This window comes from Anabas testudineus, chromosome 6 (genome assembly GCF_900324465.2).
Source record: "Anabas testudineus chromosome 6, fAnaTes1.2, whole genome shotgun sequence".
Lineage (NCBI taxonomy): Eukaryota > Metazoa > Chordata > Actinopteri > Anabantiformes > Anabantidae > Anabas > Anabas testudineus.
Window position 1 is genome coordinate 23786456 of NC_046615.1, and position 27640 is coordinate 23814095.

At 40.6% G+C, this 27640-nt stretch overlaps 1 protein-coding gene and 1 long non-coding RNA gene across 2 annotated transcripts in view; one reads left to right on the top strand and one right to left on the bottom strand.

Annotated features, from left to right (window-relative positions):
- The window catches only part of immp2l (inner mitochondrial membrane peptidase subunit 2), a 126308-nt gene extending 99584 nt beyond the window's left edge, over positions 1–26724 (bottom strand). The window contains 4 exon segments of the mRNA XM_026364700.2: positions 4613–4701; positions 4703–4717; positions 10553–10690; positions 24339–26724. Of these exon segments, the coding sequence (XP_026220485.1) occupies positions 4613–4701; positions 4703–4717; positions 10553–10690; positions 24339–24383 (287 nt within the window). The 5' untranslated portion in view covers positions 24384–26724.
- On the top strand, positions 11213–20553 carry LOC113165300. Its single transcript, XR_003299107.2, has 3 exons — positions 11213–12060; positions 12870–12999; positions 20073–20553. It is a non-coding gene; the product is annotated as an uncharacterized LOC113165300 (long non-coding RNA).
- Positions 26725–27640: the final 916 nt, after the last annotated feature.

Genomic DNA, 27640 nt, shown 5'->3' on the forward strand with positions numbered 1-27640 from the left:
CTGATGTCTACCTGGTGTCTACCTGGTGTCTACCTGGTGTCTACCTGGTGTCTACCTGGAGTCTACCTGATGTCTACCTGGTGTCTACCTGGTGTCTACCTGGTGTCTACCTGGTGTCTACCTGGAGTCTACCTGGTGTCTACCTGGTGTCTACCTGGTGTCTACCTGGAGTCTACCTGGAGTCTACCTGATGTCTACCTGGTGTCTACCTGGTGTCTACCTGGTGTCTACCTGATGTCTACCTGGTGTCTACCTGGTGTCTACCTCGTCTTACTATGCCTGTGTGGGTTTCCTCAACATTTCTCTGGGTAATCCGGCTTCATCCTACAATCAATCAAGAAACATCAAGACTCTATTCCCACACGCACCAGCTGCTCATAAATCCAATCTGGTTTTAATGCTAAACCACGTAAGTGAAGGTTGACACATCACCAAATGAAAACAGGTTGCCACACAAATACTGGTTCTTACACAGACTAGTTGTTACAGTTTCCGAAAACTTGGATAGGTCAGATCGTGCCAAACAGCAATTTGCCACTATTCCAGTTTTAGTCATTAGCTAAACCTCAGGACTAAGACGATTTGGGCATTTCCACAGGTAGAAGTTTTAATCCTGGACCTGTCTGTAACATGTTAGTTCCTTGTTCTCCCCACTGAGCACAGTCTCTTATCTGTCCAAGAAAGTTGACAGAAGCTCGGAGCTGCAGATGTTTGTTGTCAGCAGGATCCTCGACTCAGAGAAAACATTAAGAGGACGGCACCTCAGAGGAATGACGCTCGGCTCTTCTGAAGGTTTCCATGTCTGCTGACTTTTTGATGAATATTCATTGACTGTGGAACTTCACCAACACCCACCCTCCCACGTACCTCCTCCTGTCCCTTGCTGATCCAACATGGCTGTCATCAAGCCGTTCAACATAAACAAAAACTAAGCGAGCCAGGAGCGGGGACTCTATTAATCTGCTGTGATGCTCATTTATAACCAGAGAGGAACATTTCCTCTCCATCCTGGAGAAAATGATGTTTTGCAGGAATCAGTTCTGAGGCCGCTCAGAGGCAAATGGTTCTGTTCACAGCCGAACATAAAATCAATCAGGTTTGTAATGGTCTGCGCTGAGAGCATGACAAACACCCATGGCAGTGCTCAGCTCTCTGCACGCCGCCTCAGAAGTACAGGGACACAATCATTTTCCTTAGCCAGCATGCACTAAAAATGAGAGGCATTCTGTAAATAAGATATTACTCTATGGACAGGCGTATTCCCTTGAACAATTTTCCTTGAAAATGAGTGCCAATTATAGCAGGAGTCCGTCTCCCCTGCAGTGTTGCTGTATCACATTTGAAATTTAAATCTAAGGCGATATTCTTGGCAGTTGATAGATGCTGCTTTTTGAGGGATCTTAGCTAAATCCCCTGTGATTAAGCGAGTTAGCACGAATCGGTTTCACATTTGGAGACTCCACTGTTTGTTGCTTTGAGGAAAAAAGCCCCTTCTTCAAAGGACTACCAGGTAAACAGGTGGTGTTGAGATAGGAAGACAAACGATGAAAAGGCACAGAGGGGGAGGAGGTGTGAGGAGCACAGAGCTGATAATGCCACAGGACAGTGGGTTGAATCTAAATGTCAGAACTTTACAGAACAAGTGTCTCCATTTCCCTTTTTTTTTGCTCTATATGCTTAGTGCCTGTCCAGCTGTGTGATGCTGCACTGCTGGATGATTACCCTCCAACGGAAGAACGAGGGCTCCTCTACAATTCAGCCACAGCACAAGAGCTAAATGCGAGCACCTCTCGGGCTCAGATTAGGTTAAATTACCGCTCAGAGCTGCACTCCTGCTCTTTCCCTCGCGGTTCCAGGAATAGACTCAGAAACATCTCTTTTCCCACTAAAACTAAACAGCATGTCCGTAACCCAGAGAGGGGTAATTACAGAAGTGGGCTTGTTCTCCTGTCACTAGGATGTGTACTACACAGGCTGCACTCAGAACACCTCGAATCAAAAAACACTGCTTCACTCTTCATGCTATGAAACAGCCCAAAACTCCAAAACTGTTCATTTCATTTTTACTGGGCTCAGAGCGACGTTAATAAAACAACGTCTGGGATGGAAGAAAGATGTCTGAGACACTTCTAGGTTGTGTCGAGATGGAAAAGATTTCAGTAAATCTGGACGAGGGGTCTGTATCGAGCAGGGACGACTCATCGTGTGCAGCATGTGCCTGATGTTTGTCTGCTTTGTTTGACAAGTCCATACTGTACCTGCCTGTGTGGCACAGTAGTTCTCTTAGCACTGGAAGCATGTTGAGGATAAAAGGTTTGTGATGTTTGCTCACTTAGAAAGGCCCCTGCTGCTCTGTCAGCAAATCACTAAACTACTGTACCACAGCAGGAGAAGCACCGATGCTTTTAAATGGCAAAATAAAAACAACGAAACGACTCGAGTCCCGCAGAGCACAACTCGACTTCAGTGATGAAGGTTTCTGAAGAATGTTTCTGCGTGATGATTGTGTAGGTTGAAACTAAACAGCAAATAGTTTACATGAAATATGGCAACATGCGATCCTACCAACCTCTACAAGAGAATGTAGACAAATACAATCATAATTCTCTGATGCAATTCTTGAAATCTTTACTCAGGTGAAGATAGAAGAGAGTAGAACTGCAGCAGCACAGGTGGATGGCATCACTTACATTTTTCTTTAACAAAGAAAAACACATTTCAACCTCTATGAAAAAATGTAGGTCATTCTTTAAAAGTCATCTATTATTAACAATTGTCCGTCCTCTGCATCAATCTCCTGATAAGAAGGTAGTCTCCTGGAAAACAAAGTATCTGAGTGATCCCAAACTTTTCAGCGGTAGTGTAGACTCACAGTGACATGCATGTTTAGTTTTGTGCTGTAGTGTCACCACTATCTGAATTAAGCAACATCAGACAACAGGGTGGTTTTAAGCTGCATTCACAGATATTACTGGGGATTGCCGCAGGCATTGCATTCATTTTTTTTAGGAGCTATACTGACATCTGTGTATGTCATGTTTGTTTCATTGTTGGCACTATTTTTATATAAATCTGTCCTCTATACTTCTCTTCTAATTTGAATTGTCATGATTTTCTTTCTTTTCTGGTGGAACGTACTTGTAAACTCCATTGTGTTGTTCTTGTGTCACCAGCACAATGACTTTATAATCACACTGTCACTGCTTAATTAATTTAATGTTTTGTGTTTTGTGAACAGTAGTAAGAAATAAAAAGCAAAGGCTCCTTTGTTCATTGCATTTGATTCAAAAACAAGTGATAAAAATAAAACAGAGTGTAACATCAGTTAATTGTTTGGCACACGTGCAGTCGGTGAACTCACAGAGCGACATGTGGGCTTTATGTGGGTGTTCCCAAAGACTCCACCGCGACCCTTTCACATGGTAAATCAAAGTTATATTCAGGTGATAAACACTGTCCTGAGGTTGAACCCCACTGAAATTCATTATATTTTGATTTATCACAAGCCCTGCAGCTCACCGCAGCGTGTCTCTGTTGACCAAAGTCAAACCTCACTTGATATTGTAAGCTTTTAAAAACACTCACTGTAACACAGGCCAAACAGTCAGAACTAAGCTTTCAAAAATGGTTACCATAAAAAAATTAATAAAAACTTTCTCTGTAGCCTTTCAAATAATTGCAACAACTATCAGAATCTTTCTGTCTTAGTGGATTTATTTTATTGTAGCATCTGATTTGTGGTATATTCTGTGCAGATCTGCAGTTTCATTTTTGTGACGTGGACATTACAGAGAGTTTTCTTACATGTGGTTTTCTGCATTCATGCATCATGTGTCATGCTGCAACACTTTTTGGCACCTTGGTCTTCAAGAGATAACCCATGAAAAATGATGTGTAAGACACCAGATTACTGTATACCTTCACTAACCAGTAACACGTCTGCTCAGACTCATATTCTAAGTGTATACATATACTGTATATAGGAGGTCACACTGACCATTGACGTTTGACAACCCAAAAAAATCTAGCCAGTTCATTACTGAGATTCTCTCAAGGCGTTTCTGAAACAGCACATTCACAGCAAGAATTGGACGAACATGAAGTGACTGTGACCTTGAACTTGGACACTGAGTTCATCACTGAGTTTATCATCACTGAGTCCAAAATGACTGTTGGTTTGCCTCTGTCTCCTTTACTTATCAATCCATTCATTGACTTTTTGTTGAATGCTTTAGCAATGATGATTATATACATGAATTACATAGGGCTGCCTGAATGTTACATACATGTTATGATGACTAAAAACATGGTATTTCTCTTTCTAATATAAGAAAGGATGTCTGAATGCAATCTAAAGGTTAAAGGTTTTAAACGCACTCCTGTAGTATCCTGGAGGTTTAATCACCTCTGTGTTTCTAACATGTAGTATTTTATGATGTGAGGTGGTGATGAAACTGTGCTACAGCTGTTGGAAATGCCTGGACTGAAAAACCACAGTAATGAAGAAGAATACACCTGGGGGGGTTTGTGTGAAAGCCAAATAGTAGAAATCGTCAAATAACTTTCCTGCTGCTGGTGATTTCAGGTTTGTGTGTATTCTTAAGTTACTCACATTACAGAGACGATGTCCCCTCGTTGGACCTGGTAGTTCCTCACGCTCCAACGATTCAGAAGGACGACGTCACAGTCGGACCCCCCCCCCAGGGTTCAGGAACGGCTGTAAACAAACGCACAGACACACAGTTTACATTAATAAGAGAAATGAGCACACACACACACACACACACACTATATAAATATGAACAATCTGGTTGAGGTGCAAACAGGAGACGTGCTAAGTAACAGTGCATCATTGTTAACGTGTAATAGAGCAGAACTAAACTGTCTAAATATAGTTTGAACAAAAGGTCGACAACACAAACACACACACGTCTTATTAGGTATGTTTATCTGGACACACTTCTTAAAACAAAAAGCACATCTGTAGCACCGCAGCAGCAGCTCCATCCTGTCACACACCTGAACAGAGTAACAACCTCTTAGGTAAGAAGCAAAGGAGCAGCTGCCGACCAGGTGTCCTGGTGTTTTTAAAAAGCCAGTTAACTGATGTCAGAGATGCATCATACAAACCAGAAGAGAGACTTTACTGCCACTGCAGCGATGTTCTGTTACCAAAATGTCAGCCGGCCATTTTTACAAGGTCACACCAAATGAGATTCATTTGTGGATCCTCCTGAAATACATTTGGGCCAGCTTTAATTAAAGTTTTTAGACGTCAGAAATGGATCCTGAAGTATCGACTGATTCTCATATCAATGATCAAGATTCAAAATGAGTAATTCAGGATGTATTACACGCACACAGTAACAAAGCTGGATGGTGTTAACGATACCGGGTTGATAAGAACTACTTCTCCACCACCTCCTTGGCCACAGTCACCCCTGTTGGTTAGTAAGAAGCAAGCAATAAAAGAAATGGCTCACTAAATAAAAGCTACATAAAGATTAGGGATACAGATGAGAATAGTGTGAGCACCATTTGTTGTTAATAAAGCAGCAAGCTGTTTCCACTCCTCTCCTTTTCTTCTTCAGTCTCTGTTTGTGAGTATGTTTAAATGTAATGAAACATACTCATACATAGTAATTCAACTGCCCTGACCTCAGTCCGGTGCTGACAGTGTCACAAATCTGGATGTTCTGCTGCAAGATCTGATGCTTCAATTTAAAGATGTGTTGCCTGTGAAGACTAAACTGATCTGTCATCTCTTATGTTAATCGTGAACATGTGCTCATTATGTTTATAGAAAATGTAATCTGGTACATTCTTGGTTTGGTTGTATAGAAATGTGAGTGTCAGCAGACTGGGTGGTGACACTTGATGCTTCTTTTGCCCTTGGAAACACGTTTTCTGTCATCAGTTAAAAGGTTAAATACAATGAAAATGAAATCATTACATTATCATTTTGTTTCTGAGTTTGCTGAGCTGACCTTTGTCCCATTTCTAATGTGCATCTCGTTTCTGACCTTAGTTTTTCACAATAATTCACTTTAATTAATTTATTCACTTTTTAACTAAACTACATTTACAGCCCATATTTATAATATAGATAGAATAAAAATAAAACCTCTGCTCATTATCACTATTGCTGAAATGCATTTAGTGGAGTTACAGCTAAAAGTTTTGACCTTTTCTACAAGAGATGTATAAATGTTAATGCTGGGACAAAGGAGCTTGTACGCTGCACATCCACATTTTAAATTCAAATTTAAAGAATTAGGTTTTAACTCTTATTCTGCCTGTTTTAAGAACAGAACTCTAGAAACAGAGTCTCATCACTTCCTCTCCAGCTCAGTGCATCATTCACTGTCAGCTCCTCTTGTTCTTTGCTCAGCTTCGTACCAACCTGACAACTTCACTGTGAATTATCACACCATCGTAACGAGGTCCCTTATGGTTATTACAGCACTGTCCCAAAATTTATGTGCTGCTGATTTATGGATGATGAAATGCTGCATATAGTAGCTTTAGGGACATTTTGTTCCAAAGCAGACAGAGATTTTTTAGACTTATCCTCCACGTAATCACACGAAACATCACTGCAGGTACCGTAGGATTAAAAACGGTGATATACGAACTCTTCACTGACGCTTTTGAAATCCTGCTCCAGTTAACGGCTGTAATATTACAGTGAAAATGACTTTTACATTTTTGTCAGTTAATATCTGTAATTTCTACCTTTTATATGGAACATTAGAGTTTTTACAGAACATATTCCTTCCTCCCTGTCAGCCGTTGGTCTCAGTGAATTTCTATTTGCCTGTAGTGAGTGAATAATTTATATTTTCTCCCTTCTCCTTTTTAAATCCATGTTTTGATGTAGTTGTGTGGTAACTAGATTATTAAAATAAGGAAAAATCTAATTCACACAGTCTGAAATGATAGAAAAGTTGGGTCCTTGATACATGAGCACATTTTCTCAAAGTTAATTATCATATTTATTTTATTTTATTACAACAATGCTTGAAATTAAAATAAATTATTATTAAAAATATAATAAAACAACAGAACAGGAAAACTCTGTAGCTGCAGCAGCAAAAATGTAATGATGCATACTCCAGATTCTTTCTTAAAATTTAAAATACACCTGATTAGAAACACATTTTTGTGTATTTTGTTATTTTCATAGTTCACTGAGCTGCTTTATATAATTCATAAAGACACTTATGGTCAAGTGATGACAGACTTAACATCATCCACTGATGAAAACTAAAACGTTTTTAGACTTTTCGTTCTAACCCTCTCACTAACACAAACAACAACACATCTGAGCTTCACAGCTTTTCACAGTTGAATTAGAATAAGTTTAATGTCAGTCGACAAGTGACAACAAAGTGCATTAAGTAACTTTTGAAACAGACAAATTTAACAGATCCTCTTGAAAAATAAATGGTAAAATTGTAAATAAATCACTTTAATGCACCAACGTTGTTATTTGAAAAGCAACATGTGTGCAACAATTTACACTCATGTAGTCAGACTGTCAATTTGGGGGGTTAACATCAGGAAGGATATCAAAACACCTATTTTTAATAACTACATTTTACTTGTTCAGTTCTTTCCCAGTCTAAATTATCTTCTAACATGAACCTTGGGTAAATTGTGGAACAACCTAATCCAGACATTGTCTACACTGTCTCCAGGAGGCCGTCTGCGTCACACGCTTTCTCTCCTCTGCTTTACAGGCATGGAAACAAGTATTGCAATGACTTCTCCGTACATTTACCTGCTGTATTCACACCGTCAGACATTACATGGATTTGTACTAAGGAGCTGGTTGAGTGAAGTCAGTTTAATATGTGGGCAAACTGCTTTGGACAGTTGAGTCCTCACTTACAGCTCCACTGGGAAACATCTAGATCAGTGTAGGTTTCCAGCCTTTACTTCTGATGCTGAACTGATGCTGAACTAAAAATTGTTTAGCATCAGTTTTCTCTGTAAAGCTCAATCAGTCCTTCTCTGCACAATAAAATACTTGTGTATGTATATAAAGTTATATATATATATATATATATAAGTTTCACTCTCGCAACAACCGAGTCCTCCGTGACAGCTTCATCATATGCTTGTCTGTAAACGCCACTTCCCTCCCCAACTTCAACAACAACATCATTATTCTTACAACTTGGTTTGTGTCAGACGGTTGAGGAATCCACATGTGACGAAGCCCACTCACACCGGCGAGCGACACGACGACTGTTTCATTAAACAGGACGTACACAGGCCATTTCACGCTTGCTGAAGCGATTGACAGAATATCTTATCTGTCGGCCTCAAAATAAAAATCCCAGCGCTGTCAACCTACGAGTTTATCCGTTAGAGTTGGATACTTCACCAGCTTCTCTCTCAGTATTGCTGCATTGGACGTTTTGGATTCTCAGAATCCTGCTGCTGTCTGTGGTTAAAGGAAAATGTAAAAGTTTGGCCGCAGCACATTTAGTTTAACAGAGATGAAGTAGGAAACACTATTAATGAGAGAAACTCATGCAGAGGGATTTCACAGAAACAATGACAGGATAAACCACTCTGTCCAGTGTACTGACCTCTCTCATAGTGAAAATTAACCTCCTTGACCCTGCAGGACCCCTGTGTGGGTTCCTCATTAAAAATGCATGTTGCAGAGCGAAGAGCTGGTCAGACTGTCAGAATTGTATTTTAAATTCTTAAGTGAAGTTACAAAATAAAAGCAGAGACACGTCTGAAGATTAGCCGAGACCTTAAAGACTAGAAAAGTCACATTAAGGACACTAAGTCGAAGGTGCCTAACCCAAAAACTGACAACTGATGAGGCACCTTCTATAAAGACCCAGTGTTATTTTAATGTAAAGTCAGCACATGAAGGCAAGCGGTAGTTTGTCTTATGACAAGGAAGAAAATAGGAAACATCACATTTCCTAGATACTAGATATGTGATCTTGTGTCGTAGTTTCATCCTCCAGCACAAGATCGTATGGTGCACGCTTCATATCAGGTCTGTATCATGCTTTCACTCTTGGTTTCAGATGTGTTGCACCACTCCTAATCACACGTGCCTCACTTTCACTACATTTACGACTTCACAGCACAAAGGAGGAGACAGACCACAGGGTGTGAAGGAGAAATCAGAAGCACCCGATCTTCACTCAGACAATATTATGGGAACATTGTGATGTTGAGGAAACAAGATAGCGGCCAGGCAGCTCTCTGCTGCTCCAGAGTCATTGCTTCTTCTAGCTTCTTCTTTAATAACAGCAGCATGCGAGAGAACACAGGGCTTTTAGAATTTTTTTTTGTAGACTTACTTTCTGGGGACGTGAATATAATGTTAACTCGTTTATTTATGCGTCAGGCAGAGGAAATCACAGGGGAGCCGATTTACCAGAATAAAACCAGAACAAACTGAGGAGCAGCTCTGCTCTGAGCCTGGAAAAACAGTCCGAATCCCACAGGGTTTCAGAGAGTAAACTCCTCATTTAGTCGACCTGTTTCCTCCATTTAAAACAACTATTGTTGTGTTTCATTAATTATTTTAGAAGATTTGAGCCGACTCTTCCAGGTCAGCCTCTGACCTGACAAACACAGCTACATGAATACACAACATGATCCAAAGAGCAACAAGCCGGTTTAATATTCATGCTCATTAAAAATAGAGAGCAGATTGTTATATGCATAATGCAACACATGTTCAAGATAATGAGCTGCACGACAGGAAATGAACTCGGTCAAGACCCAACAGGCACTTGCTTTTTTGTTACATCTCCGTTTCTCAGATGAGGAGAGTGCAGGTTGTTGACTGTGTGGATGAGAATAAAAGGAAGTCGTGCATCGAGTGTTTGTGGAGTTGAATCTTGTCCAAAATGCTGGAAGCTGCACAGATGCAGGACACGACCTGCTAAGTACGTCTAGCTTCTTCTTTAACCAGTTTAATGCTTTGGTTTGTGTACTTCATGTATACAGCCATTTGTTCTGATGAAGCAGGTCATGATCTCTTCCAGCTCTACAAGTCGGGCAAACTAAACAAAAACAGTGACTCTTAGAAGCATTTTCTAATTATTAAGATTTAAATACAATATTCTATCAATCACGCTGTGTTTGAACGTTACATGATGTTGTTACAGGAATTTTAAGCTTCACTTAAGATCAGAACATACACACTTCATGTTACCATACATGTCTTTTGGTAATTCAGGTAGTCAAAGCCATCAGATGGGTAATTGGGGAGTCGACTGTTGGTTACTCGGGGAAGATACTGAAGCCAGAGTTGTGTGTCTCTCTAGAGCAGCTTTGGATAACAGTGTCGGCCAAATTTCTACTTGGTTAAATTACAGTTAAATTAATACTCAGTGCTACAGCGTTTCATTTACAGTACATTCTTATTCTCTAACTCCCCATGCTGTCACGCTGCAGTGACCTCTTTGTCATCAGAAGTTAGTTGAGTTGCAGCCTCCTCTCCTGTTGGCCTCATTGTGAGGTTTTCTCTCTCACTCTGATTGGTGGATGTGTTGTAGCGTCTTACCTGCATCGATGCACCCTCCACTCGCGCCACGTAGGCGATTCGATCGAGGGCGGTGACTGTGACGGGAACGGCAACGAAGAAGCCGCTAATGAACGCCCGCAGATAGCGCCGCCCTGCCGTCGCCTGCTGAGCCATCACCTGGACAGGAAGCAGTAACAGCAGGAAGCACACATCATCAGAACTGTGACAACACACTGGCTCAGGTTAGATTAAAGCATATTAGATTCAACTTTATTGATCTCTGTGGGGAGAGTTGATGTAGCAGCAGGAGAGAAGCAGGTGAGAGCTGAAATGAGGACAATGAGAATGTGCTAAGTGGAAGTGGAAGTGTTTCCGTGAAACAACTGGTAAAGTGTATAAAGTTCTAGCTCGTTAATCTGTAGACGTTCAGATTCCTACTTTTAGGAATATGATGGTTATGACAACAGTTTCTGTTGTTTACCCACTCTTGGTCTTTAAAGAACAGCATTTCCTGTGAGCCCAGGGTGTTTGCAGGTTAAACATCACAGTTCAATCAGCGAATCGACAGGTCAAGACGAGTTATGACTGTAATAACAGAGAGGAGTGTCTGAACCAGAAGAACAGCATGTTGTCTCACAAGACTTGTGTTCCTGTCTGTACTGGGTGCTTGTTTTGCATGTGGAGCCTTTATTGGTAATGAGTTATTTTATTAAGCCGTAATTCTACTTCAACAACTTCAATACTTCATCCACCACTCAACACAGAGGAATCATATCAGTCTCACAATATGCGATGCAGGAATTTAATCAGAACATGAGCCTGATTACAACACACAGGAGCTCTGGTGTCACAACAAGGAGTCCTCCTCCTCCTCCTCCTCCTCCTCCTGCTCTTCCTGTCAATTTTCACCGCAGGTTTGCCGATCGGACACTGATGACACATCACACTGAGCCCGTTCTCCCCAGACAGACTTTTTCATCCACTTTGCTTTTCACAGCGCTCCCCGGGAAACCCAGACAGGCGTGAAATGACCGACCAGCCGGCAGCGGCAGCAGCAGCCATGCACCGCTGCCTTCAGCTAACAGCTAACAGCCTCGTCTGGACGTCCACTGTCCTCACTCTGGAGATCTGCTACAGCTATTACCTCCACATCACAAGACTTCAAATGAAACATCATCAAAAACTCACTGTACTCCCTCAACGCTCCCCCATCCGTCACTATAGCATGAACTGCTGGGGAAGAAAATACAAACTGATCTGTATTTCCTGCCCTATAATGTGATGTCTCTACACAAGTTGACAGCCACCGTTTTAAGAGCAATGATGGTTACTACAGTCTACGTTAATGTCAGTATAAGCAACTGTAGTTTCTGTGTGTAAGTTCATTTCCATAATCAGAGGGAGATTACAGAACCACGTTAGTCTGTGTTAATCTCACACACAGACACCGAACAACATCCAAACCGACACAGGAACCCCTCATCTGTCTGAAGCTGTTTGTATTCGGAGATCGCAGCACTTTGGCATTAAGCAGACCCTTCTTTAAGGTAGCTTTGTTTATTTACATCAAACCGTAAAAGGCCTGACATAATGCGAGCCCGGAGATGCCAGATTTAATGTGACATCTACTTTGATATGTAACACACCTCAAAAATAAGCTTTGAAGAGTTTTTGCTTATTTTGCACATGTGATAAGTGATTAGGGTTGGAGTACAGCCGGGGTCAGGTGAAGCATCATAACACATAGCTGACCACCACATTCAGCTTTGTTGATCCAACCACCGGCATGTTGTAGCCGCCCTGTGCATCTTCCTGTTTCTCCTCCAGCAGTCCTACATCAGATCGTACAAAAATACTAGACGTTTTTTGGATTGTTTCTTATCGAATTTGAGAGTCTGAGGTCAGATGACTGTCAATGTTCTACAGACTGCGTTGCTTCTTTTGTCTCACCGTTTCACTGCCCCCTGTGGTGGCATAAAGGATTGTCTAAGAAAAGCTGCAGCAATAAGATGGTGCATGTATTTTCCTGTTCCTCACAAACTCTGTAAAACGATTCTTATCAGAAATTGATCCAGTTGCTCCAGTATCTTTGGACAGTCTAGGATACCTGTAGGTTTGGATTTTATCCCTATTCAGCCGGGGTTCCACTAGAGAAAGACACAAGATGTTAATTAGAGTGTGTTGAATGGTTCATATCTAGTTGATGGAGTCAGTCTAATCTGCTTCTCTCTGCTTCCAGTCTGTATGCTAACCTAGGCTAACCATATCCTGACTTCAGCTTAGTACTTTTCATACAACAAGGCTGACATCTGACTCTCTAAGTAAATGTCCTAATGAATTAATCTTGTCTTTCCAGCCTGGCTTGTGGAAACTTGCTGCCCTGGAGCGTGGGAGCGTGGAACCTGCAGCTGTTCAGTGGAGGATGGCTGTGGCTGCACCGGGTAGATTCCAGTGACGGCACATCCAGTACTGCAGCAAACACACAGGTGGCACTACGAGCATACCGTACACTCACACTCTGACACTCCTCCGGCTTCCTCAAGCAAAGAAGCATTTTCCATATACATTGTGTCCTATTAACTGCAGCGATCTGCCTCCACTGGGCTTTGTAAGACATCAGTTACCCACCATGTGCTGGAGGGAAGAAACTCCAGCACCAGAGCAGAAAATCTATTCTAGCATAACAATCCATCCTGACATGAACATATTGCCATTACTCTTCCATAGAGCCTGCTGCATAATTCCCCTCACAGAGAACAAGTGTATCATCAGAGGAAGCTCGATGTGGAGCTTCAAGGTTTCCGCTCAGTTTTACAGTCGAGTCGTTTCTGCACAGACACTACGGAGCCCCACAGCGCTCACATTAAAACGTCCTTTTTTCCTGTAGTTTCCCGTCGGCATACTTAAACGATGTGTCTGACACAGCGGGTCTCACATCAAAGTCACAGAGCAAAGAAAAATGACTTTCTTACCTTGTTAGCCAAACGTCCACAATATAATGTGGAGATTTTCAACAGGAAGCCTGTTGGAGTTATAATTAAAAAATCCATCCCCTGAAATAATATAAATAGTATCACCATTATGATCATTTACACAGATCAGCGAGAACACCGGAACCACCAACAGGTGAAGTTAATAACCTTCATTATCTCGTTACAGTGGCACCTGTCAAACGGTGGGATAGTGATGGTTAGACAACTGGGTCAGAGCATCTGACCAACAGCAGAACTTGAGAAGTGTTCCCTGTATGCACTAGTCAGTACCTACCAAAAAAAATAAAATAAAAAATAACATGAAGGAAGGACGAGAAGAGCAACAGGCCCAAGGCAGCAAAGGGCAGCTGGGTCCAACTCCACAGAAAAGCTACTGTAAAATGTAATGCTGACCATGACGGGCATGTGTCAGAACACAGTGCGTGCAGCATGTGAGCATGTGTAACTGCAGATTATTACTCTTGGAATCTCTCCATTAGTGGCACAGTAAGAAGACCAGAAGAGAGGTCTGCTTTCAAAACTGTGGATACAAAGCCTGATCTGAGGAATTAGCATTTCAAGCTGGGAAAACCGTCCTTAACAAGTAAACCAGACCTGTTCAAATATTTAGACTAAATGTGCCTGATGTTTCTTAAAAGTTGCTTTTCTTTTGCCAATGCCAAATTGGAGCATGAGGAGGAAGATAAACTCACAAAACTCATTAAAGCAGCATAAACAAACAGAAACACAGCAAAAATACTTATTTCACTGTGTTCCTCTGGTGTGTTTGCTGGGATGACTGGAGTGTCCTCATGCGGGTTGCAGTTCTATAGTTTTTGCATCAGCTGCCTGCCTTGCTGTGGCTTTGTTTATGACGCGGTGACAACTGCACTCCAGCACATTAAACTGAGCTCCGCTGCTGGAACAGTCTTTATCAAGTCTGCAGAAAAGACATTAATATTGTCGACATAATGACAAATGAGTTAATGCAGCACATCTCTCTCTTAGCATTGGTATTCATGGTGGTACTCAATATGCAGAAGCAGCTCTGTAACAAGCTGTGGCAATAGACTAGACAGGTTATCATAAACAAACACTTATTGGGGGTTATTAGACTGCGGCAGACACAGAAGTAAGAGCTCTGGCTTTTATGTGAGGACTATAAAAGAGCAGACTGAAGTCTAAGAGCAGCACTCCATGTCAGCTCAGGATGAGGAGGCCCTATTTATGTCTAAAAGCAGCTTCTCAGAGATCTGTCAGGAGTTCAACAAATGCAATTCCACTAACCGTTTCCAATTTATTCAGATGACTCAGATACAGAAGGCATAAATATCAAATTCAGTGAGTGGAGAGCCCCGGAGCAGACCTCAGGTCAGCATATCAGCCACTATCAAGCAGAGACATTGTGGTGCTTTTGCTCCGATTGCTTGAATTGAATTTCTGGGTCTCTGGGCTGGACTCCATCTCAGCCGGTGACTAATGTTGGCGTTCCAAAGCTTCTCCAGACCGATAAATCCACAGGGAAAGATGCAGCAGGGCAGCAGGGATGCTGATTAGAGTCGGCCACTGAGAGATTTCCCCCAAACCAGCTCCACTTCTGCCTCCACAGCAGTTCTGGGCTTTGCAGAGGAAGCAGACAAGGAGCCATATAAAAGCCCTGACCCACAAATTACTAAATGGAGTCTTAACAGAGTGAAGGTAGAGGAAGAGGAGGGTGAGGAGGAGGGTGACTGACACTTTTCATTAAAAAATGTATTAAGAAATGATCAACGAGTAATTCATCATTAAAGAAATTATTAACAACATAAAGATCAGTGAAGTTAAGTCAGGACTTCTAATGCTGCAACAACCAGCTCAGTACTGTCGGAGAAATACGATTGTTTGATTGATTTCTGATCATATATTTAAGTGTACAACAGTCAGCAGCTGGTTAGCTGAGCTAGCCAAGCACAGCTTCGCTCTATGGAATAAATCAACATCACCTGTCGGCACCTCTAAAGCTCACGTTATGTTTTTCTTTTTTTTTTTCAGTCCAAAAACCAAAGTCTATGACAAAGTTGTGCTGACTGATGCAGCGAGTAACGTCCGTATGAGTAACGTGTATATTATAAGTGCAATTACTGCCTCTCTGCAAACAACACTACACGTGTTAGATGTTGGTGAAATGGTCGAAAGAAGGAACCAGTGGGCTTGAAGACTTACAGAGAGCGAAAAGGAAAAGACTGTTTCACTAACTCAGACACTAACCGCTCTCACCTGGTTCTCTAGTCTGTATTTCCTGTCAGGTAAACTGATTTGTATGCTCGTATCAGAAAATAAATCATTGTCAGTCAGCTTGCTGAGTTGGCAGCAAAGAAGTGCTCTAGTTGTTCCTGAGCAGAGAGGACGACAGATATCATCTGTAATATCTGACGTTTAATGAGCCCCTCCCGCTGGGACGAGGTTATCTACATTAGGACCACTTCCCCTAAAGACCACGTCATGTGGGAGGGTTGGTGAAGATGGACATGATTTACGCATTTGCTTCTCGTAAATATCCACATTATCAGACAGAAGAAATCTGGTGGTGGAGGGTTAAAAAAACCGACATTTTCCATTAAGGAGGCAGCGTGCCCGCCTTTGAGGGATTTGTTGGCAGAAACGGAATATTGAATATTGTCATTATGTGTGATCACTTAAAGAATAAGAATCAGGTTTTTTCTTTATTTAAGAATCTACACAGGGAGCAGGTTCCCTTTAACTGAGGCCTCCGTGTTGTACCACCATGTCTGTACAGTATCCCAGAATGGACAAGCCAAACGCAGGCTGTCGACAGGGAATTTCACATTTTCACGGTTCATTTCTTGAGGCCTCTGCTCTGATAGCTTCTCACCTCTACTGGCTCTGAGTGCTCCACCACCTCTCCCTCTAACCGCAAGCAAACGGCGAGCATGCTTTTGGTTTTAAATATTATATTGTATTTTAAATTCAGTATTATTGAATTATTAAGTCATTTATACAATGAGTTGTCAGTTTATTAGGTACACCCAACCAAAATTAAAGCAATCTAATCCAGCAATCCAACAGTTCATCTCCAACTGCTCCAATAAATATGAGCCATGAAATGGAATTTCCTTCTTTGTATCATCGAGACTTTTCCAGCAAATTACCATAAATTACAGACAGAAGAGTCCTCTGTGTCCAAACCAGAGTCCACCTGTGTCCTCTGCAGAGATTGTATCCAGACAAAAGTCAGCAGCCTTTCTTGTCTCAGCTCTATGGTGGAAAGACTCACCAACCTCACAGGCAACATAACTTCCAGATAAACAAGTTGACTCTGTTCTCTCTGTGATTCTCTGTCCGCTGCACAACTGAAGCTCTAATTACAGAATCCCATTATCAATATAAAAGGGACGCATCTTTCTTCCATTACAAGGTCCGGTGCAAGCAGCAGATTGATTTTTCCTGATGAGTGCTTCATTAAGGATGAGAGTCATCTGCAGATGGCAGTCTGCACATACCGTCCTCAGGGGTTTGGTCTTACTGTGTACAAAGATTTTTATTAACATTAAGGTGTCTACAGATTACGGACACTAAAATATTCAAATAGTTAACAAAAAACTGAAATGGTTCCCAGTTACTCCTACAATTAATATTAATTAAGTCTATATTAGAGAACAGGGACCAGAACCAGTGCTTTCCTTGTACTTGCAGTGATGCATTGAGGCCTTTGCAGGAGTATATTTTGCACTTTGGTTCTACCAGCAAGTGTGACCATTAAAGATCCAACAACTTTGTTGTTGTTTTTATCTTCCTTTCAATTATTTCTTGTCTGAGAGCAACAAGATGTAGATATCTATGGAAAACAGCCCACAACAGATGTGCTGGTAATGTTGAAGCTATAGATTTTCTATGATTGAAAATCCTTGTGCCACATGATTAAGACAACAAAAAGGCACCTTGATGTGCCACTTGGTCTGACTTTGTATGAGGCACTTAAATAAAATAAGTAATTGGCTGGATCATCTCTTTAACCTTAACACTGAATATTTATTCATCTTCAGACCGCAGAGTCTTGCTGTGCAGTGCCGGCCATCATTGTGCTCACTCAGCCAAAACTAAGGTGATTACTGGACGTGTGTCAGTGTTGACTGTAAGCTGGGAGGATCCAGGTCTGCTGCCTGGGACACAATCGGGATTTGTGTCTCATGCAGAACATCAGATGTGGATTTTTAGGCCACGGCAGCCGGGGAAGCTTTACAAAAATCCCTACTTCCCCTCACCTTGGAGGTCTAATGGGGGGCTTGAGTCAGCAGTGATGCGGTCATTAGATCAGGATGACACTCAAGAAACAAATACAGCTGAAAGTCACTTGACAGCACAGAAACAAAAACAGAAATAACCAGGCTTAGCCACCACTGAATATGTTTTTCCCATGTGTCTGTTTGAGGGTGTTGTTACGGAACAATAACTAGATTTCAGAATGTACCCGTCACTAAATATGACAGCAAAATCACAAATGAGTGCACTAAGAAATAAATATTAAAGATCGAGCAAATGAGGCGTTACATGGATTCTGGTATGTGTGTGTCTTGTTTTCCCCACAAGAGGTTAATGTCTAAACTTTTTCTTCCAGAGCACTGCAGCTTGCTCCCTGCTGAGCTTATTTAGCAGCCAAACATCACAGAGCAGCATGACTCTTTATCACTACACCGTGAAACACAGGTTAACACCAGATAACACATTACAAGTATAACATCATCACAACACACTACCGCACACCAAAACACAGTGCAACACACACACTATAACACAGGGTTACCCTTAGGATAATACCAAGTATTATAAGCATTAGGTACATTTCCAGCAGCAGCAGCACTGTTATGTGTTTCCACAAACATGTGAGGCTGAATCCACTTTCACAAGTGCCAAGCATTGACAGCAGGGATGTCCCAGTCAGGGGTTTGTGGCCAATTGTTTCTTAAATCTGTAGCTGTATCCTACTTAATCTGATGCAGTACTTTTCTGGAGCTACCCAATCCAAATACTGAAGGACCTGGTTCAACAACATTAAGTTAATAAACCTAAATCACTACTGGGAGTGGGGCTGTGAAATAAGACAATATATACATTGTGTAACAAAAAAAACATCTATCATTTCATATTGTACTTGTTTTGTTGTATTTCAAATTCCTGCTTTGCATCCTTCCACACATAACACACAGGATGGGGTCATTCTACAGTACCTAAGGGCCGTGACACACTCTGTGGACATTAAAAAAAAACTAGAGGTAACTGTTGTGTCATCTCACATCGCCTTCTTCTCTGCCAAAAAGTGTCACTAGAAAATTACTCTGTGCCAACAGGTGGCAATACTCTGTAAAAGACACAGCTAAAAGGAAGCAAAGGCAGAAGAACCACAGACAAACTAAGACAAACACAGTAATAAAAGCTGCGCTTGGCAGTGTTTAATATTTTCATACCATTCTCACCACCGCTATAGCTGCTTCTAATCAAGAAGATGTCAATGGGAAGTTTGGCACAATGAGAAAATAGACTATTTATCTTTATGTGCAGCGATTCACTGAGCTCAATAGCCAATTAGTGTCGTCTCTAGTCCACCGTTGATTCAACATACTGAACCAGCTGAAAAGCCGTGGATGGGTCTGAGTACTGCCAACCATGTGAACACACTGCAAAAACAGACAGAAGCTCACTGACGGCCATGACTTGCTTAAGGTTCTAGAAGTCGTTCCAGAACTGAAGGAGTCTTCTGAATGAAAGGTGAAATTAAAGTAGGTCCAGTTTCCACTAAGCAGCACCTTTGGGTTACGCTGCTGTTTTTCTGTTAATCTAATGGTATTAAATTTAACCTTTGTTACCTTCAGTCTGGTAGAAATACTGCTGGAACGTTAACATAGCCTGTTACTATAACATTAAGGCTATTTACTGAGTCATCTCCTCTTTTGTCGCATATTTTCACTTGTTTTCCACGTCTGCATGATAAAAAGCAATAATGTCATTCGGCTTTGTGGGTCCACAACAACGAAACAATCTGATGCTCCTGAGGAGGGAGGACAGCAGCTCTGCTGATTACATCTGTAATATCTGACATTTAATCAAGTCTGCAGCTCAAACAGCCTTTCAGCAACATGACAGCATTATATTTCCACTACGATTATGTTGCAGGCACATGTATTATATAAAAAACAAATACAAATACAACTACAACTCAAATTCTTATTATTGCAGCAAAAGAGGTGTCCCATTAATCTGCTAACAAAAGCACAACTGGAAGTTACTAATATTACAAAGCTAGCTATCTTCACAATGAACCTATAATAACTTAGTCTTCATAATGCCAGAAAATAGTCAAATTTCCCCTCAACAGTCCATTTAGCTTCCTCAAATAACAAGTTCCATTCGATTAACAGTCCATCAAATCAAAGACATTCACGAAATGAAGCCAAGAGAAGTTACAACTCTCACTGATGCCAACAGCAGAGACATTTCTGATTTGATAACCTGGTCTCTGAGAGGCAGCTAATTGTCTATCCACAAACAAAAGCACCGATGACACATCAGGTTTCTTCTTCTTCTTGTTTCAGCTCCCACATGGAGGTTCCCACAGCAGATCACGGTCTGCACATGTTTTCCGCTGACCCTCCTGTGACCTGTGGGGGTTCAGTGTTCTGACCAGTGGACGTTGGACCACGAACCGGTGACTCGAGAGTGGATGGACGAGCGCTCTACCAAACTGTTCATGGTGAAGCCCATGAAGCAGCAGGTATGTGACGTTTAATCTTTATCAGTTAATAAACATCTGTCTGATATTATTAATCCACATTCATGTTAAATCTTTATCTGTACAGTAACTGCTGCTGCAAACAGACACGTGAGGAGAATAAATGAATACAATAAAATCATTTACAGTTTAATCATCATCAATATCATCAGTGAAGCTGCAGATTATTATGTTTCAACAGCTAAAACTAACAAATGTGTCTTTGCAACAACAGACTCACAGTACAAGTACCTCAAATGTAACTTACTACTACTACTACTACTACAACTACTAGATTCATGCTCTACTACTACTACTACTACTACTACTACTACTAGATCCATGCTCTACTACTACTACTAGATTCATGCTCTACTACTACTACTACTACTACTACTACTACTACTACTACTACTAGATACATGCTCTACTACTACTACTACTACTACTACTACTAGATTCATGCTCTACTACTACTACTACTACTACTACTACTACTAGATTCATGCTCTACTACTACTACTACTACTACTAGATCCATGCTCTACTACTACTACTACTACTACTACTACTACTAGATTCATGCCCTACTACTACTACTACTACTACTACTACTACTACTACTACTAGATACATGCTCTACTACTACTACTACTACTACTACTACTACTAGATCCATGCTCTACTACTACTACTACTACTACTACTACTACTACTACTACTACTACTAGATCCATGCTCTACTACTACTACTACTACTACTACTACTAGATTCATGCTCTACTACTACTACTACTACTACTACTACTACTAGATCCATGCTCTACTACTACTACTAGATTCATGCTCTACTACTACTACTACTACTACTACTACTACTACTACTACTACTAGATACATGCTCTACTACTACTACTACTACTACTACTACTAGATTCATGCTCTACTACTACTATTACTACTACTACTACTACTAGATTCATGCTCTACTACTACTACTACTACTACTAGATCCATGCTCTACTACTACTACTACTACTACTACTACTACTAGATTCATGCCCTACTACTACTACTACTACTACTACTACTACTACTAGATTCATGCTCTACTACTACTACTACTACTACTACTACTACTACTAGATCCATGCTCTACTACTACTACTACTACTACTACTACTACTACTACTAGATCCATGCTCTACTACTACTACTACTACTACTACTACTACTACTACTAGATCCATGCTCTACTACTACTACTACTACTAGATTCATGCTCTACTACTACTACTACTACTACTACTACTACTAGATCCATGCTCTACTACTACTACTACTACTACTACTACTACTACTAGATCCACTCTACTACTACTACTACACTACTACTACTACTACTACTAGATCCATGCTCTACTACTACTACTACTACTACTACTACTACTACTAGATCCATGCTCTACTACTACTACTACTACTACTACTACTACTACTACTAGATCCATGCTCTACTACTACTACTACTACTACTACTACTACTAGATTCATGCTCTACTACTACTACTACTACTAGATTCATGCTCTACTACTACTACTACTACTACTACTACTAGATTCATGCTCTACTACTACTACTACTACTACTACTACTACTACTACTACTACTACTAGATTCATGCTCTACTACTACTACTACTACTACTACTACTACTACTAGATCCATGCTCTACTACTACTACTACTACTACTACTACTACTACTACTAGATCCATGCTCTACTACTACTACTACTACTACTACTAGATCCATGCTCTACTACTACTACTACTACTACTACTACTACTACTAGATTCATGCTACTACTACTACTACTACTACTACTACTACTACTAGATTCATCCTACTACTACTACTACTACTACTACTACTACTACTACTACTACTAGATCCATGCTCTACTACTACTACTACTACTACTACTACTACTACTACTAGATCCATGCTCTACTACTACTACTACTACTACTACTAGATCCATGCTCTACTACTACTACTACTACTACTACTACTACTAGATCCATGCTCTACTACTACTACTACTACTACTACTACTAGATCCATGCTCTACTACTACTACTACTACTACTACTACTACTACTAGATCCATGCTCTACTACTACTACTACTACTACTACTACTACTACTACTACTAGATTCATGCTCTACTACTACTACTACTACTACTACTACTACTACTACTACTACTAGATCCATGCTCTACTACTACTACTACTACTACTACTACTACTACTACTACTACTAGATCCATGCTCTACTACTACTACTACTACTACTACTACTAGATTCATGCTCTACTACTACTACTACTACTACTACTACTACTACTACTAGATCCATGCTCTACTACTACTACTACTACTACTACTACTACTACTACTACTACTACTACTACTAGATCCATGCTCTACTACTACTACTACTACTACTACGACTACTACTACTACTAGATGATGTCTACTACTACTACTACTACACTACTACTACTAGATCCAGCTCTACTACTACTACTATTCATGCTCTACTACTACTACTACTACTACTACTACTACTACTACTAGATCCATGCTCTACTACTACTACTAGATTCATGCTCTACTACTACTACTACTACTACTACTACTACTAGATCCATGCTCTACTACTACTACTACTACTACTACTACTACTAGATCCATGCTCTACTACTACTACTACTACTACTACTACTACTACTACTAGATCCATGCTCTACTACTACTACTACTACTACTACTACTACTACTACTAGATCCATGCTCTACTACTACTACTACTACTACTACTACTACTACTAGATCCATGCTCTACTACTACTACTACTACTACTACTACTACTAGATTCATGCTCTACTACTACTACTACTACTAGATTCATGCTCTACTACTACTACTACTACTACTACTACTAGATCCATGCTCTACTACTACTACTACTACTACTACTACTACTACTACTACTACTAGATTCATGCTCTACTACTACTACTACTACTACTACTACTACTACTAGATCCATGCTCTACTACTACTACTACTACTACTACTACTACTACTACATCCATGCTCTACTACTACTACTACTACTACTACTAGATCCATGCTCTACTACTACTACTACTACTACTACTACTACTACTACTAGATTCATGCTCTACTACTACTACTACTACTACTACTACTACTACTAGATTCATGCTCTACTACTACTACTACTACTACTACTACTACTACTACTACTAGATTCATGCTCTACTACTACTACTACTACTACTACTACTACTACTACTAGATCCATGCTCTACTACTACTACTACTACTACTACTACTACTAGATTCATGCTCTACTACTACTACTACTACTACTACTACTAGATCCATGCTCTACTACTACTACTACTACTACTACTACTACTAGATCCATGCTCTACTACTACTACTACTACTACTACTACTACTACTAGATCCATGCTCTACTACTACTACTACTACTACTACTACTACTACTACTACTAGATTCATGCTCTACTACTACTACTACTACTACTACTACTACTACTACTACTAGATCCATGCTCTACTACTACTACTACTACTACTACTACTACTACTACTAGATCCATGCTCTACTACTACTACTACTACTACTACTACTACTACTACTACTAGACTCACACATGAAATAACATCCCTTCATTCCACCTTAACAACATCTATCCTCCAACAATCTCCATGTCCACCTTTACTGTTGACTCCCTGCAGCTGTCAGTCACCTAACTCAGGAGTGCTAACAGCTAGCCGCTGCTACTAACCGTCAGAGGTACTTATAAAGCAGCGCCGTGAACGGAACAACGTGTGGGTAACAGCGGGTCAACATGACGGACAGATGCCGGGAGACTCTCCAACACCATTTAAATCACAACTTTAGGAGTGAAACTGAAGCTAAGGCTTCAGAAGCTACAGAAGCTAAAGAAGCTAACACACCTACCGTTAGCAACGTGAGCTCCGGCTTCCTGTTGTTGTTGTACGTCATGCGTCACGTCCGGGTCCTAAAGCCTGCCGGGTTGTGGTTCCACAGGATTTATTTATTCAAAGTTCTTAACGTGGTTCAAGTAATCCAGGTTTAAATAATCCAGTCTAGTTCTCATCCAAACACTTTGGTTCTCAGGAAGAAGTTTGAGGATTGTTTTGTTAATACCGTGTGAAATTCACATGTTTGTACCTCAAATCCAGACAGAAGTCTCATTTTATGTGTGTTTTTTATAGTTATAGGAAGGATTTCACCTTTGTTGTCTCCAAGCTTCCTCACATCCTCTTCCTAAACTATCAATATCTGATTCATTTTATTACACACAAGATCACATTTTATATTTATTAATGTTAAGTTTATGCTCTGGTCTCTGAAATGAGCAATTACATTTCCATTTTATATTACTTTTACCTTTAGTTCATTTGCCGATTATTAAAACAAAAACTAACAAACATTTAAATGCTGATAGAGCTTATTGTTATTTATAAAGCAACATCAGATTCAATAAAACACTTAATGTGCACTTAATGAGTACTTTAGTACTTTTTAGAGCATGAACTCTGTACTTCAACTTGGATATAATAATTTGTAGGGGTACCTCTACTTACTGTGAAGTATTGAGTTGTGTATTTCTACTATCATCTTAGGATGAACCACATATATTCAGATATATTTCAGATACATTTTTAGATAGAAATGATTCACTTTCTTAGTGTTACAAACAAACAATGATAACTTGATGACCAGCACCTGCAGACCGAGGCTGAGGATACCTGCAGAAAAGCACAGAGAGGGATTAACCACCCATCCTTAGAACCAAATCAGCTTGATTAGAATTAACAGGATTGCTTCATAAGCACTTGGGACCCTGCAATTAGTGGACAACCTGCTCCTGATTTGTTCTTTGGTGACCAAACAAGTTTCCTCTGATCTACTTACAAGCTTCACCATGATGAGTGATAAAATAAAATCACCTCACACAGGTGTGGAGTAAGTAGCTGTGACTCAGTCCCTGCCCAGTCTGCTCCATGTATCAGAAACCATTAAAGACAAGACTTTATTATTCATTATTAATTACTCAGCTGGTGGAGAGCTGATTATATTTTATTAAAACAAGGAAAAAACTTTAAACAGCTTTGTCAAATGGATGCTGACGGACAGCTGAACTGTCTCCACTGAGCACTGCGGTTAAGATCAAATAACAGTACAAACAGTTCCTGCCGGAGACAAGAAGCAGCAGAGGAAATTAGAGATGAAGGAAAAGTACAGTTTGAAACGGGAACTCGAAGCAATCAGAGTTTTAAAAGCAGCGTTTCTCTTTATGATAAGGAGTCTGGATTCTCCTTCAGGGCTTAATTAAGAGCGGAATGTTGAAGCCATTATCAGAGCGGCAGCCCGCGGTCCTCACACCACGTTTCTACTACTCCACAGTGTTTGCTGAGGAGCCACAAATGAGAGGTTATATAATATTACTGATGGGGACCCGTTACAGAGCACATTGGAGTTAAAAGCTGAATGTTCTGTATGTAAAGTGACTGATACACAGCAGATAGTGTGTGCAGAGGAAGGCGTAGAAGTAAAACGAAATAGAACTGTCCACACCACGTGAGGAACTAATGATTTTAGGAAGCTTAGGTTAGGTTAGGTTTATTTATTGTTCATTTTTTACTTTGGATTTTGGCCCAAGTCGTTTTTATAAAGCACTTTGAAACAGCTGATTGAAAACTGGTCTTTGCTGTAAGTACAGACATCAGACTGTAAAAGTACCAAACTCTTCTGATTTATTAATATTTTCTCCTCCCATGTTACTTGCTGTAGTTTCTCTTCTGCTATTTTTACAGTTTTCGTTCCTCGAGGACAAAGGGCTCACACTGTGCTAGAAATGGACAAAAAAGGAGCCAGTTCTCTGAACCAGCACTCGCACAGCCTGTGGGACTTTTCTTTGCCAACATGTCCTGGTTTGACTACTGCACAGGCCAATTGAAATCTATTACTGCATGAAGTGATCAAATAAAGGAAAAATTACTTTCACTGTGCTGAGACCATCAGATGTAACTTTACACCATGGATCAATTTGTGTTTTTAGATTCAGGGTTGTGTGCCTGTTTTGTGAGTCTTTGTGCTCATATGGTTGTTGGTTTGCTTCGTAGGTCATAAATGTTTCTGTCTCTTTGTGGTCGTTTTGCATCTTTCTGTGGATGTTTTATGTAAAAGACATCAACTGTTGTACTGGACCGCCTGTTGTCTAACACATAGTATGAACGCTCAGTTCCTGCTTTCTGTTATCACCCGTATGAGGATGGGTTCCCTGTTGAGTCTGGTTCCTCTCAAGCTTTCTTCCTGTTGCCACCGTCGCCCTCGGCTTGCTCGTCAGGGACAATCTGATTATTATGTTTCATACACATTCACTGTTCATGTAAACTTCCATAGTTTCTTTGGTTGTGTGAAGCTGCTTTGTGACAATGTCAATTGTTAAAAGAACTATACAAATAAAATTAAATGATGTTCCTTTGTGAATATTTTTGTCTCTTTCTTGTAGTTTTTCGTTTTCTGTTTTGTTTTGGTCCCCCGATCTCATGTCCTTTCAGTATCCATCCATGATTTGCAGTATAAAGATGTCTGACTCTTTATTACCTGGTAGAATTGTAGATGTTTCAGACTCATTAATAGTGTAGGGTACAAAATGGGAAGCAGCAGTAATAATCTGGGGGAAGATCTGGCAGCAGCCCAGGATTCTGTACTGAAAAATGTCACATGCTGTGTCCATCCAAGACTTTATTTGAGTGATAGATGTTGCAAGACTCAGAGAGAATATTAATTTACAGTTCATCAGACATTTTCACTCACAGCTGCTTCTGTTTGATGTTGCATGAGAGCTGAGATGCAGGTTTGGCTGCTGTGTACTGTGTAGCTGTTCCTTGATTTATGAGTATAGTTTATCATACACATGTTTGCAGCCGCTTCCCATTGTTTTACAGCTGCAGTGTGTGTGTGTGTGTGTGTGTGTGTGTGTGTGTATGTCATCAGTACCACTGTACAGGACATGGACAGAGCGAGAGCAGAGGAACAAGAGCCCTCCTGGCTGTTGACTGACACTGACCCATGTGGGCGACTCGGCCCACATAACGACATCTTTCGAGGTTCCCCAACTGGAGGAACACTGTAGGTGCTGAGCAGGCAGTTGCTATGCAACAATTCGTCACCGGCAGGCAGTTGGACCTGAGCGGAGAGCAGCAGTCAGGCGGAGGAGGTGCTTTAAA